Source organism: Amphiprion ocellaris, chromosome 16 (assembly GCF_022539595.1).
Source record: "Amphiprion ocellaris isolate individual 3 ecotype Okinawa chromosome 16, ASM2253959v1, whole genome shotgun sequence".
NCBI lineage: Eukaryota > Metazoa > Chordata > Actinopteri > Pomacentridae > Amphiprion > Amphiprion ocellaris.
In genome coordinates this window covers 30,804,617-30,823,414 of record NC_072781.1, presented here as the reverse complement: position 1 = coordinate 30,823,414, position 18,798 = coordinate 30,804,617, and the positions used below count along the sequence as shown (strand labels likewise).

Below are 18,798 nucleotides of genomic sequence, written 5' to 3'. Positions count from 1 at the left end.
GAAGCAGAGACTAAATGGACTGAGATGTTTCCCTTTGACAGGTGTGATTAAGCTGCTCAAACTGGAACAACCTGAAACCAGTAAAGCATTATTACGCAACTTTAAAAAAAAACACAAGGCAGCATTAACAGAAAACAGCAAAAACAAAAGAGGCTCTTCCAAATAAAGGTGCTCAAATTTGGCCAAAATGCAAATGAGGTGAGTGTTCAGGAGGTGAAACGTCTGCAGGACGAAGGTTTCGGCTGTGGGGATTTTTACATTTTCCCCACAAGTACGGACTCATGTTTGACAAACCGGTTAAAACACAACAACTTTATCTGTTGCATCGACTCACAAAAGAACCACAATGTTGCCAATTAAGTCGAGGCAGCGGTTTCTGGCCGAGCTCCAGCTGATGCTCTAATCTCTGCTGGAAAGATACCTGCAGATCTGGAAATTTCCTGAGCAGGCAGCCTGATATCTGCTGTTCCTGATAATGTAAAGTGATTGAAAGACAGTGTCCCACACAGACAACAGGGTGAGAGGTCACGAAGCTGGATTCTGTCCTAAAAAAAGTGACAAAAAAATGCACATTTTCTTCATCTGACTTGCTGAAAACTGCATGTAGATGTTATTCCTCTTCATACTTTGACATTTTTTTGTCATCTACATGTTGCTAAACTGCTCATTTGTGCACGTCTTGGCTGTTCGATTGTCTGTTCAGCATCCTGTCTGCAGAATCAAAGTGGTTTCTGTGCTTTTTTTGTGCAGGTTTCATGCTGAGAAACCACAACTTCCACAAAGAAAGTTTCACTTCTCACATGTTCACACAGAAAAGTTCATATTCAATTGCATTTGAATACTTTTTTAGCCTTCAAATGTGCTTCTACTTGCATGCATCTTTTTGGAATTTATAAAATTTGTAGGAACACAGCTTCCAAATTTCCTGCAATGAGTGAATCTTGATTTTAAGATGTTCAGAACTGGAGTTAAATGTATTTTTTCAATGCAAACCTGCAGCAAATAGAATCTCCTCTGAGCACAGACTAGATCGTTGAATCACAGCCACAGTCCATTAAAAACACATTCAAGCTGTCAGAAAGCTGTGAAGGGACCAAACAACGAGGCACCGTGGGAGCAGAGATCCAGGCCAAGTCACATGCAGCGCTGCAGCAACAGGTCCGACAGGAGCCACAGAATAAACCGGATCAATAATAATAATAAAACCAGATAATAAGAATAAAAACATGTAAACTCTTACCTCTTCTTCTCCTTATCTGCCGTCATCTTCTGTCTTGTGCACGGCCGCAGTAGCTGTACAGAATAAAATCCCCCAAAAAGTCCAACTTCAGAGTCCAAAGTTAAAAGTTTGACACAGGTCTGGAGACGTCCCGGTCCCGGTCCTGAACCTGGTTTGCGGATCCGGGGCTGGAGTCGGCGGGTCGGGGGCCGTACAGTCTCAGAACACTGCCGAGGATCGTACAGCCGCTCAGCCGCAGCGAGAGAAGCTCCACACGGGCTGGAGGAGAACGCAGGTCCGCGCCTCGCAACTTTTCCTCGCTGGCTGCTGAGAGAAACTCCGCTCGGTGTCTGACCTGGAGCTGCAGCCGCCGCCGGTGCTCCGCCGACCGGACGCCCGATTGGCTGCAGCCGCCGCCGGGTGACGCCCCCCTCCCAGAGCAGCCACGCCCACCTCCAGCTCCGGTGGTTTCCTACCTGTTGGTACCTGAACTGCAACAGGTGTGCAGGCCTCCTCCAGCCAATGCACTGATAAACACAGACATGTAATATACTGCAATACATGGATTTGTAATTTGCACACTTTTTTGGTTTACTCCTACACACTATTAGCAATAAAACACTTTCACATTTGTTCATTCTTTACATAGGACAGGGGTGTCAAACATGTGGTCTGTGGGCCAAAACCGGCTGCCAGAGGGTTCAATCCGGGACACGTTGCAAAGTGTAAAAGTTACAGAGAAGACATTAACTGTAAATTGGACATTTGTAAAACTATAAATTTAAAATACAAGTTGTTTTGATCATAAAGTAAAACACTATATTGTTCATTGTTCTTTTGTCATTTTGTGTCTCATTTTTGTAATAGTTTGTCTTGTTTTTGTAGTTTTTTGTCTGACTTGTCGTTTGTCTCACATTTTTGTCGTTTTGTTTCTGTTTTTTGACATTTTGTGCTTCCTTTTTGTCTCACTTGTGTTGTTTGTCTACTTTTTTGTCATTTTGTTTCTCGCTCTTGTCATTTTTTATTACGTTTTTGTTGTTTTTCCATTTTTTCATTGCTTTGTAACTTTTTTGTCTCATTTTTTTGTCTCATTTTTTGTTTTGTATTGTGTCGTTTTTGTCATTTTGTGTCTCCTTTTTGTAGTATTTTGCTTTGTTTTTGTTGTTGTTTTTTGCCTGACTTTTGTCATTTTGATCATAAAGTAAAAAACTAAATCATTCAGTTCCAGATAGCTGTGACTAAATGTTTTGTGTCTTTGTAGAAACGCTGTGATCTGGAAGTTGTAATGTGTAAATGATAAACTGAGGCTTAATATTACTGAAACTGAACTTGTTTTCCTTAACAGATTTCAGGTTGTTCATAATGTTTTGTAAAAAGATACTTCCTTAAATGTGAACATTTTCAGAATGTACTTTTTTGCACTAAAACAAAGGAAAAAATTGGAGTTGTGGTTATTTATAGGTTATTATGCTGTGATTTTACTGGTCACTGGAGCTCATATTGGGCTGAATGTGGAACCTGAACTAGAATGACTTTGACACCTCTGGTCTAGTGACTCTCTTTTTGCATTTTTTTTTTTTATCCCATTTTGAATATTTTCTATACTTGTCCATATTTATTGTCATGCACCAAAGTCATGCATCGTATTCTTCATATGTGAAAATTTGCTTGGCATGAAACTGATTGTGATTGTGAACCAACAAACTACACTGAATTAAGGGAAATCACTTTTCTTCTTCAAACTACGGTATTTTTAATTGCCAGTCTTACCTGTCCCATATTGTCCAGGCATGTTGAGACAGGGTAAGGGAAGAAAAACTGGGATTATTCAGCCAGTTTCATTAATTTACCTCAACTTGAATTTAGTTTTAAACCAACTAAGGGAGAAATTTTGGTTCATATGGCACAAAATATTAAATTTATGCATGATTACGTTCAACCAACCCATCAAAATGATATTTGCTTAGATAAAAGGTTTATTTAAATATGTACATTTGATTTATTTATATTTAATCTTGCAGTCATTACATATAATTATAATATATATTTTTTGGAATAGATCCCTTAAATTACTTTTTTTTAGAGTGAACTTAAAGTGAAATAATTTTTTTTTTTTTTTGCTTCTTATGAAAACCGAGATTTCAGATTTCTGTGAGTTAACAGGTTCACCAGATACTGTTTTTTCATTTCTGTAAAATTAAAAGAAAAATCAGAAAACTAATAACAGATTTATTTATGGATCAAAACTTAGCTTTTTTCAGATCTTGGAACAGTAACATGCTGCTGACACACTGTTCCAGAATAATAATCTAATGATGTCAAATATAAAAATACTGTATATCAGAGGGTCCAAACCAACTACCTTGTGCTGCTTTGTACTTTTACTAGCAGTGAAGTACTTTACATTACTGTATTGGTACTTTTACTTCCACCTGCAGTACACTACTGCTAAATATGTCAAGAATCTCATAATGATGATCTTCTATTGAACCATCTTAAACATGGACAATATAAAAAGAATGTAGAGGAAACAATGACCCAATCATTTGCCGTTAAATTATTAAAATTATATAAAATAAAAAAATCCTATAGAATTCCAGTATTTGTCCTGCAGAGCATTCACTGGATTTATTAAAAAGCCTTTTTAAAAGATTAAAATCAGCAGGCAGGTGAAAACTGTCCCTTCCTTTCCTTGCAGTTTGAAGGAAGTAGAAGCAGGAAGCTTGTGTCTTTAAGATAAGGATCAGATTTTTTTCCATAATAATGAAAACACTGTTAATCATGACAAAGGTTTGAACTCTGGCAGCAGGATCACGTCTGCCGTCGTCACTTATCGCTTATCTGCTGTCAACTGCAGCTTCAACTGATTCAATAAGTAAACTAACCAAAACTCATTTACTGATAATTTAATGCAGTAATGACAATTTGCTCTTGTCTGCTGCTTATAAAACAGCACATCCTGTCAGGTCCAGAAGTTGGATTCTGCCCTAAAAGTGATGCTTTACTGTGGGAAAAATGCACATTTTCTTACTCTGACCTGCTGAAAACTGCATGTAGATGTTATTCCCTGTCATATTTTTATCATTTTTGTCATCAGCGTATTGCTAACCTGCTTATCTGTGCAGAATCAAAGTGATTTCTGTGCTTTTCTGTACAGCTTTCACACTGAGAAACCACATCTTCCACGCAAAAAAAGCTTCACTACTCAAATATTCACATAGAAAAGTTAATGTCTGCTTTTTTCAACCTCTTACTGTGGTTTTATTTACATTTAAATGCTTTTGTCCTGTTTAAGTTAGTGAAAGTTCACTATTTGCACGTTTTTGTGCTTGCAGCTGGTAGAATTTGAGCCAATAGATTCCTAAATAAGCTGCAGATTGATGTGTGTCACTGGTCACAACACGACTGTGAGATTACATAAAAGGTACAACCACACAACTTGTCAGCTCTAAAAAGTGATGGTTCACTGTGAAAAAAGCATATTTTCTTAATTTGACCTGCTGAAAACTGCATGTAGATGTTATCCCTTGTCTTATTTTTTATCATTTCTATCATCTACATATTGCTAAACTGCTTATTTGTGCACTTCTTTTGCTGTTTAATTGTCTGTTCAGCATCCTGCCTGCAGAATCAGTGATTTCTGTGCTTTTCTGCAAAGGTTAAAGCACTATTTTCACCATTTGTGCTTGTAGTTGGTAGAATTTGAGCCCATAGATTCCTAAATAAGCTGCAGATTGATGTGTGTCAGTGTTAGAACACAACTGTCAGATTACATAAAGCATACAAACAAAACTCTAAAGCTGCACAACCTGCGTCATAGTTGGAGTCGATTATCTGAGCGAAGCCTCGAAACGTTCAGCGTCTCATCAGGCGTCGTTTTCAGAGCAGGTCTCGCCGCATTTTTCAGAAACTAGGAGACAGATAACAGCTTCTGGCATTTAACGCTGTCTTCCAGCGGCAACATCTCAAATATTTGTCATCAACAAACATAACTGCTGCTATTTTTCCACACTGGAAGGCAATGTGGTGATTGAATAAAAGGTTTGAGTATAAAATAGTGCATTAAAGACGATTCTGGTGGAATTCTGTGCATTTTTTAAGCTAAATATGGAGTTTTTTGGAAATCTTTTGCAAAATTGGGAAGGATAGACCAAACAAACAGGAGTTTCTCTTTGACATCATGATATTTAATTCATTTCAAAAATTAAAATACAACTCACATCCTTTTAAAATACAGTACATTTGGCACATAGCGCAAAAGAAATAAAAAAATATCAACATAAAGACACATAGAGGGGCAGGAAGAGGTTTCATAAATGAACTAAACCACAGGTCAGATGACAAAACTGTACAGACGAAGCTTCACAAGTACAGAGACTGCAAAATAAAACCATAAAAACACTTAAACATACAGTCAGATTCTGCATATGACTAAGAGGAAGGTGAAGGTTTGACACTTTAAGTATCGTAATACTGTTTCCATCGTCTCAAATCAACCTCGTGCCACCGTGTTGGTGAATTTATCTCCGTCTGTCAGTGCTGTGAAAAGGAGCTTCCTACGCCGAGGATGTTTTAGTTGGAAGTTTAGCGTGGAGGACTTATGGGACACGGCGTCCCTGTTGGGTCGTAGCGGGACCAACAGTTTGATGTTTTTAAATCACAGGCTGAGCTAAGATGCAACAGGAGACACATTAAGAAGAAAGAAGATGTGCATCAACATGATGTTAAATCTGTTCCCAGTACTGCTGCTACAACATGCTTTTACTGCTACATGTACAGTACAGTACAGCCTGTTGTACTATCAACTGTTCTACTCATAACTCAACCACAGAGCTCATAGTTTACATTCATATGCAACTATTAGCACGAGCTGGAGGGAATTCTGCTGCAGAAATGATAAAATATTCAGAAAGACACCTCATTTTGTTTTACTAGAATCTCCACAGTGTGTTTGTTTCAGGTCAGGCAGGTAAAACTACCTGGTTAAGACGTAAAGAAATAGGCACCATGGTCCATTGAGAAAATTGTTGATGCTAGAATGATTCTCACTTTGAACATCAACAAACCTCAACACAGTCTGGATCAGATTTATATGCTGGCCAAGTCTGTTTGTTGCACGTTTCCTCCAATTTATTGTGAAGTTTGCATGAACTAAGCTGTAAAAAAGTCTGAGAAGAGTTCAGAATTGCTCCAACTAGTAGTCGAGGAGCTCAGCTTTGTCTGTTTGGGAACACTTTGTTGGTTTGTTTGGTCAGTAAATTAATAGTAAATTAATAATCTCCTTGGGACATTTGATGGAAATTAAAGAGAGGAAAAAACCTAATAAAACCAAAAACATGGTTGTTCGTAGGACAAAATTAAATGCTTTGTAATTTGTGGCAATTGAGTGAAACACACTTTAGAATAATTTATTTTTAATTATTCATGCCTATAATGCAGGAGTTGACTGATTATCAGATGCAACAGTCAGCATTTTCCCATTTAGTCATTTTTAGTTGATTCCCGATAAAATAAACCTATTTAAAAATGTGTTACTTTGGCTCTGATGCTTCTGTCTCTCTCTCCTCATGATTAATAATCGTTTAACACTGAAGGATAAATGTTAAAAGGTTTCTTTTAAACATGTCTAAAACTTAAACATCAGAACAAAGTTTGTGTTTTTCTAAATTTTGACACCATGATTTTCATTTTACTGCATATATAAATCCTTTAGCAGTCTCCTGAATTACTAATAACTAAAATTTGGGCCTGTGAAACCAGATTAGTGAAACCTACTATAATCAGTACCATGTATTACTGTAACATGCATATAATGTAATAGAATATTTGGCCAAATGAGGATCTTTTCTGACTTTCTGCTGACAGATTTGTGTGCAAATGATTCACAACAAGAGTGATGAGGTCCCTAATTTTCTAAATAAATAAATAAATGTTTGGGGACAAAAAATAAATAATACAAAAATGACAATATAGTAAGAAGAAGATGTCAAAACGGAAACCAAAAAGTGGTTCGTTGAGCAATAATGCTGTGATGTTCCTCAAGAAACCATTTCCAACTCAAAGTGTTCTTCCACAGTGGCGACGGTGAGGAACTCCAAAAGGTTCTGCAAGGTTCTTATACTTCTACGAGTGTATTTAAAATCATATTTGCCAAAAACTGCTCACTAATGCGTGATAATTGCATATGAATGTAACAGAGGCTGGTGCTAATTGACCAAAATGTGCCCTAAAGTGAAACTCGAGTAGTTCTTTTTGAATGTGCGTCCGAGTAAAAGGGTGATTGAGAAGGAAATAGATAAAGGAAGAACAAAAAGATCTAAACAACTAAAGTAAAAACTCTTTCAGAGTATTGCACATGGAGTTTCTTAAAGATGTATGTTTTCAGTTCACTATAAAGTCACCAAGCTGACCTGCAACACCTCAGAAGTTTCCATCCGAGCTCAGTTTGCTAATCTGAAGCTCATTTTACCACCATGTTCAGGCGGCACAGGAGGAGGAAGAAGAAGGTCTGAAGTACGACGGTCAGCGTCTCTAACCGGGCGAGTCTCGCTGAAATCTGTCGAATCTAAAGATTTTCAGCAAGATCCAGTAAAAACAACTCAACAACGTTTTAAATTAAAAAAAACAAAAAAACACGATGACGACGCGCACACACACACACACACACTGCAGAGCAAATACATTCAGTTTAACACATTCAGTCACACACTGCTCTGTGCACGACTCTCCTGTGGAATCACTGGGTTTGGTTCGTAGGTCCAGTACATCAACCAGTCCAACAGTTTCTGTACACACACAAGGCAGCTCAACGATAAAGTGGTCGCCAAGATATTCAGGGACTTAGACTTTACTCCACGAGGTTCCGACGAGTTTCAGTAACAAGCACTTGAATTAAAGGAAATGTTTTGAAAGGGCTCATTTGACATTTTAGAATTCAGCTCAACATTTGGCTATTGGACATGTTGTCAAGTATCACAACGTGTGAAAAACAGCTAAAACAATTCCCAGTGGTGAGCTACGCTAAGTCTGTTAGCGACAAGCTAATGGTACCATTCAGTTCTCGATTTTTTGTTTCGTTTCGTATCGTTTGTCTCATTTTTTGTCGTTTTGTGCCTCATTTCAATCATTTTGCATCTCATTTTTGTAATATTTTGTCTTGTTTTTGTTGTTTTTTGTCTGACTTTTGTCTGTCTCAGTGGTGAGCTACGCTACGTCTGTTAGCAACAATCTAATGGTACCATTCGGTTCTCAATGAAGAATGCTCTATAAAATGCTAAAATAAGAAGGGAGAACTGCTGAGATAAACCAAAACTCAAAATGCCAAAGTGTTGCTCTCACGGTGCCTCTTCTTTTAATTTGCCTCTTAAATTGAAAACAAAGCACCGACAACGATTGAGACTAAAATTCTAACATAAAAAAAAAAATTTATTCGATTTCTTGTCTCTTACTTTTCAAGACCATTTTTTTCCTTTTGTTTGTTTTAATCTTTAAATACAATCTTTTTTTTCTTTTCGTTCACATACACGTTTAGGGCAGAAAAACATTTGTTAAACACAGAGACAGACACAGGATACAGCACAGTGTGTAAAGAAATGACTCTTCCTATTCTACGCGACTACACATGCATGCACGCTTGTACACATTCAGATTTCTCTCTCTCGCACTCACACAAACATTCTGACTGTGTATTTACTTCAAAACTTCCCTCCGAGAAGTCTGGTTTTGTCCATTAGAAGAGCGTCCGACCTGCACTTACATGCCGAGTTCGATGGAATATGCACAAACAACAAGAGCACATAATGAGGAACACAAATGGTCTAGTATAATTCCTGGAGCGGTCACAGTTCAGGAGGTTTTCTTTCAATACTGTGTCTCTGAAGGTTTTCGTAAGTGTGCTGCAGTGTGATGAATTTCATGTTTGTGTGTTTGTATCTAGGCCGCAGTCTCGTCTCCAAAGTAGGAGAATCCTTTGAACTCATCTTGGTTGATCTGCTTGATGATGCTGTCTTCCACCGGCGTCAGGACGGGCTCCTCGCGGGTAAAGTCCTGGTCGAAGTTATTGACGTCCCTTTTGGTTTTCTGAAAGAACAACAAGATAAGGTTGATTGTTTTTGGCCTTTGGATCTGCAGCAGTGTCAGCAGTCAACAACAAGTACGATTAATCATTTTTAAACAACATTCCTGCACTAACGGCAGCGTTCGTGCCTCTCTTCACCTTTGAACAGACCAATAATATCGTTCACATTTTAGCTTCATGCTCAAGAAACAGAATCCATTTTTTTCCACTCACGATGCGAGGTTTGAAGGGCGGCCGGATCTTCCTCTGCTCCAGCAGCGTCCAGTCGATCTCTCTGAAGAACGGATGGAGTTTGATGGCCTCCTCCAGACCCTGAGCCAACACGCAGCCCAGACGCTTGTTCGGACTCTTAGTCATAAACTGATAAAAGACAAAAAAAAGGACCAAGAGTCTCCAATTATACACAGGACAACACATTAATGTCTTTTCACTTTTGTTCAATTTGCTGATTTGAATCTAGCGAGAAGTTAACAGGACTCATCATGTTGTTGAGCTGACAGTGTATTTATTAATGTTTTTATAGGTGAAGAAGACATCTGATTATTTGTTTCACCTGAAAATAGCTCTCACACTGGAGCAGAGAATACACAATCACCAAAAGGTCAAAAACAGATCTGCTGATGTGAATCAAAAGGCTGCTGAACATTAGAAAACAATCTAAAAATCATTCACTTTCAACTTCAGATGATCATAAACCAGCTGTATGTGTGTTAATGTGTGTTTTCTATGTCCGTCCACTCACTGGCTGCATCTTAAAGTGCATCGCTGTCTGATCTTTATGGTATTTCTGTTGTGTTTTTTGCTCTTGTCACATTTTTCCTCACCGCGGGCTCATTTTTCACTGCAATATAAAGTTCTGCACCTCTAGAAGTAGAAAGAACTCACAAATGTCCTCTGTGCAGAATGACTCCGTTATAATTTAAGAAATCACAAAAAAAATTTAATTTATTGTACAAAATCTTGAATCAGCTTATACAGTAAGTTCCCCCAGATACTACTTTAACAAGATAAAAAACAATGCAGGCTCTACATACTATGGAGCAGGGGTGTCCAACATGCAGCCCGCAGGCCAAAACCGGCCCTCCAGAGGGTCCAATCTGGCCCGTAAGACGAGTGTCAAAATTACAGAGAAGATATTACCTGCAGATTGTACATTTGTAAAATTCTAAATTTAAAATCATTTCTAGACCATGACAAGTTGTATGATCATAAAGTAAAATACTAGATTGCTCATTGTTCTTTTGTCATTTTGTGTCTCAGTTTTGTAATATTTTATCTTGTTTTTGTTGTTTTTGTCTGACTTTTGTCGTTTGTCTCATGTTTTTGTCATTTTGTTTCTGATTTTTTGTTTTTTTGTGTTTCTTTTTTGTCTCGCTGGTGTTTTTTGTCTTTTGTCTGTCTTTGCTTTATTCATTTTGTATTTTTTTTTGTCTTGCTTCTGTTGTCAATTTTTTGACATTTTGTTTCTCGCTTTTGTCATTTTTGGTCTCGTTTGTGTCATTTGTGTAATTTTTTTGTGCTGTTTTTGTCATTTGTCCATTTTTTTTGTCATTTTGTAACTTTTTTGTCTAATTTTTTGTCTCTTGTCTTGTTTACTGTTGTTTGTGTAATTATTTGTCTTTTTGTGTCTCATTTTTGTAACACTTTGTCTTGTTTTTGCTATTTTTTTTGTCTTTTTTGTCTGACTGTTGTCATTTTAATCATGAAGTAAAATGCTATATGATTCAGTTCCAGATACCTGAGACTAAATGTTTTGTACCTTCATAGAAATAGGCCAAAGTCTGGTTTGGATTTTGTTATTAAGGACATTTCTCTCCTTCTGACTGTGCCTATGCTCTCTTTTTCTGCAAGTAACAATGAAAACAAGCTAATGTTCATTATGGTAAAAAGTCTTTAGTGCTAAAACAGCCTTTAAACCTGATATATGAGCACGTTGAATATTTTTGTTGATTGTTGTTTGCCAATTAGAGACTGTCTTCCAATGAGATTTTATTACCATGCTGATGTTCCAACCAATGGACTCTAAATAAGTACTTTTTAAACTAATCTATGCCTCTGTAAAGTTTTGTGACTGTATCTAGCACAGATAAACTCACAAAGTCAAAACTACACCAATTTCAACATTCTGGCTGGTGATAAACAAGTAAGAAGACTGAAATTTAAAGTTGAGATGATGTATAAAGTCAATTCTGAGTCTTACAAAGTTCTTCATAAATTATCATAATTATGAGACAGACTAGTTGTAAGTCACTATGCTAGATTAAAGCAATGCAGCCGCTCTTTGAGTTTAAGTTTTCTTCAGGATTTTCTCATGTACTTGAATTTTTGTGGAGCTGTGAGTCCAGAGGGTTCATCATGTGACTCGAGGTCCTTCAGCCGGACGACGCGACCAATCAGAGCGCAGAGCGCCGGTCAAGCGACTGGTCAGAGTCCAAGACATCGTCCAACATAAACACACACACTTTCCCACAAGGCTTTGCAGTCCAAGCCGTACCGACAGCCAAGGTAAACGCAGGGCTTGTGATGGAAAAACTGGACGAACAAATACACAAACGGACCAGTGGCATCACACACACAATGAAACGCACATTGAAAAAACACACAGAGACAAAAGTAATAGAGAGGGAATTATCCAATGTTCTTCCAGCGGAGCAACAGGAAACGCGGATCAACAAACGACACTTAAAAAAAGGCTGCATCCTCGCTAGCATGTGACCACAGACAACAGCAGACAAACAGGACGACTGATAGGAAGACATAAACATGTTGAACCTGTAATAGCTCATCAGGCCAACAGTTCCTCATAATGTGTGAGATTTAGTGCACAAAACCACTTTTTCTTCAGACACACACACACACACACACACAAAAAAAAAATCAAAGGATCAATAGAAAAAACAACTTAAGTAAAATCGAGTTCTGAAAGATTGTGTTGAAAAGGTTTATCTTGCAGACATGTGAAAAGCCTGAGAAACAGTGGCTGCAATATAATAAACAAGAAAAGCAGACTGCTGGTATTCATATCATTTTCGACAGATGAAAGTTTTTTATAAAAAAAATTACTTTGCAGTGAGCACAAGCATGTGTATGTTATGTACGGATACTAAATCGCGTGATCTAAATATGCAGCAGGTGGCAGGAATTGATGGGACTCAGAAACACCCCCACAATTTAATCAATTGTTCCTTGTATGATTTCTGACAGGTAAGTCTCAATAAGTCCACAGTGGTGGATTTGTAGTAGGATTGCATTCATGTGATCGTCAGCAGGCAGCTGACGTAGTGTTCACTGGTTGTCATGGTTACAGTGACATAGTGCCGCTATCTTGCAATACAGAAATCTTTAACAAAGCCATGGATCCAGACTATATGCTGCATCACTGCCAAAATCTAATCACTTGGTCCTTGTGTCATTTCTGACCTTACCTGAAAATGTCATCCAAATCCATTAGTCTGTTTTTGAGTAATGTTGCTAACAGACAGACAGACAAACAGTTGGCGTTCCTTGGCAGAGTAAAAAACTCTGGTTCTAAAGGAACTTCAGCAAATGAGACCAAATCATTCATCAAATCAACAGCACATTTTACCTATTAAGCCTAAAAACCCACCAGCAGGTTAGAAATCTATGCTGGCTTTTAAAAACTGCCAAAATGACACCATTTATCACAGCCAGGAAGTTTAAAAACAGACAACTTGATGTGCTGTTGCGTCAGAAAACCTGACCAATCTAAGCTTTACATTTTGTTAATTCATCAAAAACACTTTATTCTACATGTCTTGTTTTTTTTTCATTCCCAAAAATAAACCAACTTGATTGTATTAAAAAAAAAATAAAAAAATTTCTCTGCATGTCATGTGACTAAAATTCAGTGGCTGTTAGGCTGAACTGCAGGCTGTGTTTACACAAAGCAAAGGGCAATGAAACTGGAAACAAATCCAAAATCTACACAATTGTTCAAAAACTTGGGGTCACCCAGGCAATTTCATGTTTTCCATGAAAACTCACACTTTTATTCATGTGCTAACATAACTACACAAGGGTTTTCTAATCATCAATGAGCCTTTCAACACCATTAGCTAACACAATGTAGCATTAGAACACAGGAGTGATGGTTGCTGGAAATGTTCCTCTGTATCCCTATGTATCCCTTTGTAGATATTTCGAATTCATTTAATGTTATCTTCATTGAAAAAAAGTTTTCTTTCAAAAATAAGGACAATTCTAAGTGACCCCAAACTTTTGAACTGTTGTGTAAGTAGGATAATATCTATTATTAATATGCAAAGTCACTATTTTTTTTCAGTATTGTTAAAATGTTAGAAAACTTGGAAAATGTATGTGTTGATTTAAAAAAAAACAAAGTTTCTTTTTGTGATTTATGTTCTCACTTTTGTTATACTGCACAGAAGGTATTTGAGTTATCTGTACTTCTAGTCATGGTTGTTCTGTTTCCATAGAGGTTACAGGACTTTATATCGCAGTGAAAAATAAACCCACAGTGAGTAAAAACGTGACAGGAGCAAAAAAAAGCCCTTTAACTTCTTGGAATTCAGGGGATAAAGGGTTAGTTTTTAAAAGACTGAATGGTATAGACTTGATCGCAACAAGTGGAACAAAGTGAGAAAAGTGTGCAGTCTGCTGTTTTCTTACTATCAATCCCAAAATGTCACTGATTAAATTATCTTAATGTGGAATTTTGGACTCAAAAGTATTCAATTTACTCAATTTTGTATGGATCTTCTGGTGTTGAAGCCTTAGGAGCAGCATTGAGCTGTCAGAGTTGTTAAGACAAAGTGGAATTTCTGCTCTTATGCACTCATTTCAATTGATTAAGTCAAAGTGCACAACACAAAACACCTCCGGCTAACTGACCGCTCTCAGGATGGACACGGCCTCCTTGCTCAGCCAGACTGGATAGAGGACGTCATCATGCAGGATGGACTCAAACAGGTCGTCTTCGTTATCGGCCTCAAACGGTGGCTGTCCTGCCATCATCTCATACATCAGAACCCCCAGCGCCCACCAGTCCACTGACGGACCGTAATCCAGCTCCTGGAGGATCTGAACATATGCAAAGGAACAAACAAATCAAGAAACATTAGTATCAAAGAACATGTGAAGAAATTCTTACCAGCTCAGCAGCTGTGGGTTAAATCCACAAAAAAAACATTTTATTAACTGACCCATCAAGTTACCCATTTGTGGTGATTTGTAACTACAAATTATCATTTTGATTTCTTAAAACAACATTAGACAAAACACACTCTTTACAGCGTTAAAGTAGAACATCATCTGCAAAGAGTTTAAACTCTCATTCACACATATCTTAGATGCTATCAGAAACTTGGGGTTGTTCCTTTATGGTGCACATGCAGTGTGGCTTGTCTTGGCTACACTGGACTGGATGTGCTGTAGAATGCATCTTTACGGTAGCTACACCTGCAGTGCACAGAAGTGCAGAGTTTGAACTGTCATTTTGGTATTGTGTCTTCAGGTTTTGGACCCAGCACATTGCTTTGTTTTTCACTGACTTCGTTTAATATACTTAACAGAGACTGCAGTAGACTTTGTAAAGTCACTAATCTAGCTGGTACTGGAAAATAAATGCTAATGCGGTGAACAAGATGGAGAAGTGGAAGCCCTGCTTGATACAAAACAACCACCAGTAGTTTATGTTACGAAAATGTAGACACTTCAGGACCCATTTCTGTTTAATAGGGCTGAGGACATTTAACCTAAAACTAGAAATAAAAGATTGGTCTATTTTTGGAGCATAGATTTCTGCAGCACATATGCACCATTTACACCTGGTGTAGCCACTTCCATTGTTTATAGAGTAGATGCAGATAAACTTTCATGAGTCACGACTCTGCCTGACATAGCGCAATCCACTGCAAGATGCACTTTTGTGACCACTGGCAGCAATTTTGCCATTCTAGCATGGACCTCGAAGTGAAACAGAAAGCAAACGTCACATTCTTTGTCTTTTTCTCTGAACTTTCATGAACTTTTGCACAGCGAATTTGTGTCCCGGGATCAGACTGACAACACCAAGTCCTACTGTAATGTCTTACTCACGGGTTCTCCAACTGCATCATGTCCCTGCATTTGAAACGTTGAAGCATTTTTATTGCAACTCTCCGCAACTTCTTCCTCTTTCCTAAAATCTAATATAAACTAAGATGTCATTGTTTTGACAGAAGAAGATCTAGCACATCCAGGACTTAGAGAAAGTGACCCGAATGCGGCAGGAGCACTAGGAACAGTGCGTCGGTGCACAATGGTGGCCAAATTCGAATCAGATTTTTGCCTTTGATATTTTTATTTTTGATCTAATTTTATAATGCTAAAAACAAGAGGTGGAAAAGGTTGACATTTGCAATTTTGACACAGGTGAAATTTGAGAGCGACGACACGGAGACGACAAATCGGGCTGGTTTTGACGCCCTGATGTGGGAAAAATCTGAGTCAGTTGTTTCCCTGTTTATGATGGTTTAACGTTGATCTGTCAGGAACGAGCGTGCCAGCATGGTGCCAAAAAGTGGGGCAAAATAACTGTCCAATCAGAGCCGAGTATGTAAATTAACATATCAACAAGCTTCATACTGGAGAGAGGTCGTCTTCAGTGTCATGTTTGCGTGTTTCTGGGGTTGCCTCTGGTGCGATGTTGAAAGTCAAACTCCTTGAATATTTTCACATGCTTTGGCGATTAAACAGATCATTTATTTTTACAGCTTATTAGATTTTTTCTTTAGCACTGAGCCACTTTTGATCACATTTTGAGCATATATTTTCAACTCCTACACATAACCAGGAGTACAGAACAGCATTGTTTAGTTATATTTATATCTATTTATACAGCAAAAGGCGTAAAGATTCTGTCCAAGTGTTTTGGGGTTACCTCTGGTGCGATGTAACAAAGTGAAATTCCTTGAATGTGTTCACATGTTTTGGCAATAGGGCAGATTACTTATTTTTACTGGTTATTAGGGTCCGAGCACCAAGATGTGTCGGACCCTCTTGGGTTTTCCTCTTTATATTCTTTCTACCGTATTTTTAATCGCAATATTGAAGAAAATACTTGAAAACGTGAAAATTTGCACACATATCAGGACTGGTGAAAAATTTTATATTTTATGGAACTTGCATAGGTGGTGTGAGCCAAAATGGCTCAATAGCGCCACCTGGAAAATTTCAAACAGGCTCGATGACCAGGACCAGGACGTGTCACCTACAGCTATGAAATTTGATAGGCATAAGGAACTCGTCACGACACACAAAAATTTAATTGACAACCATACCTAAAACACAACAGGAAGTCAGCCATGTTGAATTATGTGTCATATTTTGCACGATTTTGGACCAATTGTTGCACATTTTCAAAAGCTATCAACTCAAATAAGGTAACTCCAACAGAGGTCAAGTTTGGCCAGGATGTACACCAGGCATGGGTGACTAAAAGTTAGCAAAATGCTGCAAAAAGTCAGAGCGTGGAATTGATAGCCAGCAGAATTCTGACAATTCGCCATGACACAGGAAATGTTGAGTAACTAGCCTGTACATGCTCCAATCTGCATCAAACGTTACATGTGTGATCACAGTCCGGCTCTGATGAATTCTACAGACCAAACTACAGTCACAGAGAGAGCGCCACCTGGTTGATGGGTCACCATGAAACAGGAAGTGCTCTCTAACTAGCCTGTACATGCTCCAATGTGCCTCAAACTTTACATGTGTGATCACAGTCCGGCCCCAATAACAGACCTAGGCTGATATACTTTCACAGTGATCGTGCCACCTGGTGGACAGTTTTGATAGGTCGCCATCAAAAAGGTCATAGGCCAAAATGCACTCCCAGTCACAGCACCACCTGGTGGACATGCTTGGATTCGCTGACCAGCAAGGATGCGAAGACCTGATCAACGTTGCTTGCAGCTTTAATTATATACATATTTTTAGCACAGAGCCTTTTGACCACTTTCTGAGCATATATTTTTAACTCCTACACATAACGGAACTCAAAACTGTATTTTTTAGTGATATGTATATTATTTATATAGCAAAAGGCGTGGAGATTTGGTGCGTTTTGGGGTTACCTCAGGTGCGATGTAATCTGGCGTCCCACAGAAGGTGGTGGTGGTGACTCCATTCAGGATTCCCTCCTTGCACATCCCGAAGTCGGCCAATTTACAGTGACCCTCTGCGTCCAGTAATATGTTGTCCAGCTTCAGGTCTCTGCAGAGAAGGAGCATTGAGAGATAAACAATGTAATGGTGCAAACAAAGGAAATTTCATTCATAGTTGTGCAGACTGAAGAAACTTCACTACCTGAACAAATCACACAAATACAGAAGTACATACGCAAAATGGGAAAGTACATCATTTTAATGCAAATCTGAACTACAAGTCAACTCCTGTGCGTTTGCATGATGGACACTTCTCATGAAAAAACCACACACTACACAAAGCTGGAATTCGCAATAATAATTCAAATGCCCTCTGGGTTTTTCTAGTCACTGTAAATGAGGGGAAAGATGGAGGAGGAGGTGGAACAGACCTGGCGAAAGAGAGAAAGTTGAGGGTTGAACTGCAGGCAGAGGAGAGAGCAAAAGAGAAGCCGGAGAGATAAGAGCGGCGGCGTTGAAAGACGACAGGGTTGGTCATGAATGCAGCCGTTCTGGGCTTGATGGTTGATCGCTACAAAAATGTCAACATCTCCTCGATGCAGCCATTCAGCCCGAGGTGTTTTCAAAAATACAGCCGCCCCGACAGGCCAGGAAGGAGACGGAGCGTGCCTGTTTCTGAAGCCCAGAGCTTATGCAACTGTTCTGTTTTTATAAGCCCCAAAAATAAAAAAAGGCAGTTTCACAATCCTGTTGGAGAGCTGCCGTGATTCACCGTTGAAAAGGTTGTTCTTTTCTGTCCCATCATGTTTGGTTTTGATGTGGTCGGCCTTATTGATTACACTATAGAGAGAAGTAAGTCAAAGATAAAATGATTTTGCACGAACATTATGCTCAGTTGTTGGCTAACAGTTGCAGCTTTGACGAGTTAATTTGTGTTTTTGATAGAATAAACAAGAATTTCATAATTAATATATTTATCTGTGTTTTCTTTATTGATTCCTCTATAGAATTGACATTTTTTCAACATTTTCAAGTTGCACTTTACATGCATGTCTGTATAAACTCATATAATAGGTGATTTTAAAGAATACATTTAAAGTAGTTTCTTTACATGAATATACACTACTGTTCAAGAGTTTGGGGTCAGTTATAAAAGTCCTTATTTCTGAAAGAAAAGCAGTTTTTTCAAAGAAGATAACATTAAATGAATGATAAATCCAGTCAAGACATTGTTAATGTGGTAAATGACTATTCTAGCTGGAAACAGCTGATTTTTAATGGAATATCTCCATAGAGGTACAGAGGAACATTTCCAGCAACCATCACTCCTGTGTTCTAATGCTACATTGTGTTAGCTAATGGTGTTGAAAGACTCA

At 38.2% G+C, this 18,798-nt stretch overlaps 2 protein-coding genes across 2 annotated transcripts in view; both read right to left on the bottom strand.

Annotated features, from left to right (window-relative positions):
* The window catches only part of LOC129350882 (endothelial PAS domain-containing protein 1-like), a 43,492-nt gene extending 41,772 nt beyond the window's left edge, over positions 1–1,720 (bottom strand). The window contains exon 1 of the mRNA XM_055018998.1: positions 1,241–1,720. Within this exon, the coding sequence (XP_054874973.1) occupies positions 1,241–1,266 (26 nt within the window). The 5' untranslated portion in view covers positions 1,267–1,720. The remainder of the gene's footprint in view (positions 1–1,240) is intronic.
* Positions 1,721–5,384: 3,664 nt separating this feature from the next.
* LOC111562817 (protein kinase C epsilon type-like) overlaps positions 5,385–18,798 on the bottom strand; it is a 106,889-nt gene continuing 93,475 nt past the window's right edge. Inside the window, exons 12-15 of the mRNA XM_023261554.3 lie at positions 17,393–17,531; positions 14,169–14,357; positions 9,510–9,656; positions 5,385–9,298 (exon numbers count right to left, since the gene is read on the bottom strand). Of these exons, the coding sequence (XP_023117322.2) occupies positions 9,152–9,298; positions 9,510–9,656; positions 14,169–14,357; positions 17,393–17,531 (622 nt within the window). The 3' untranslated portion in view covers positions 5,385–9,151. The remainder of the gene's footprint in view (positions 9,299–9,509; positions 9,657–14,168; positions 14,358–17,392; positions 17,532–18,798) is intronic.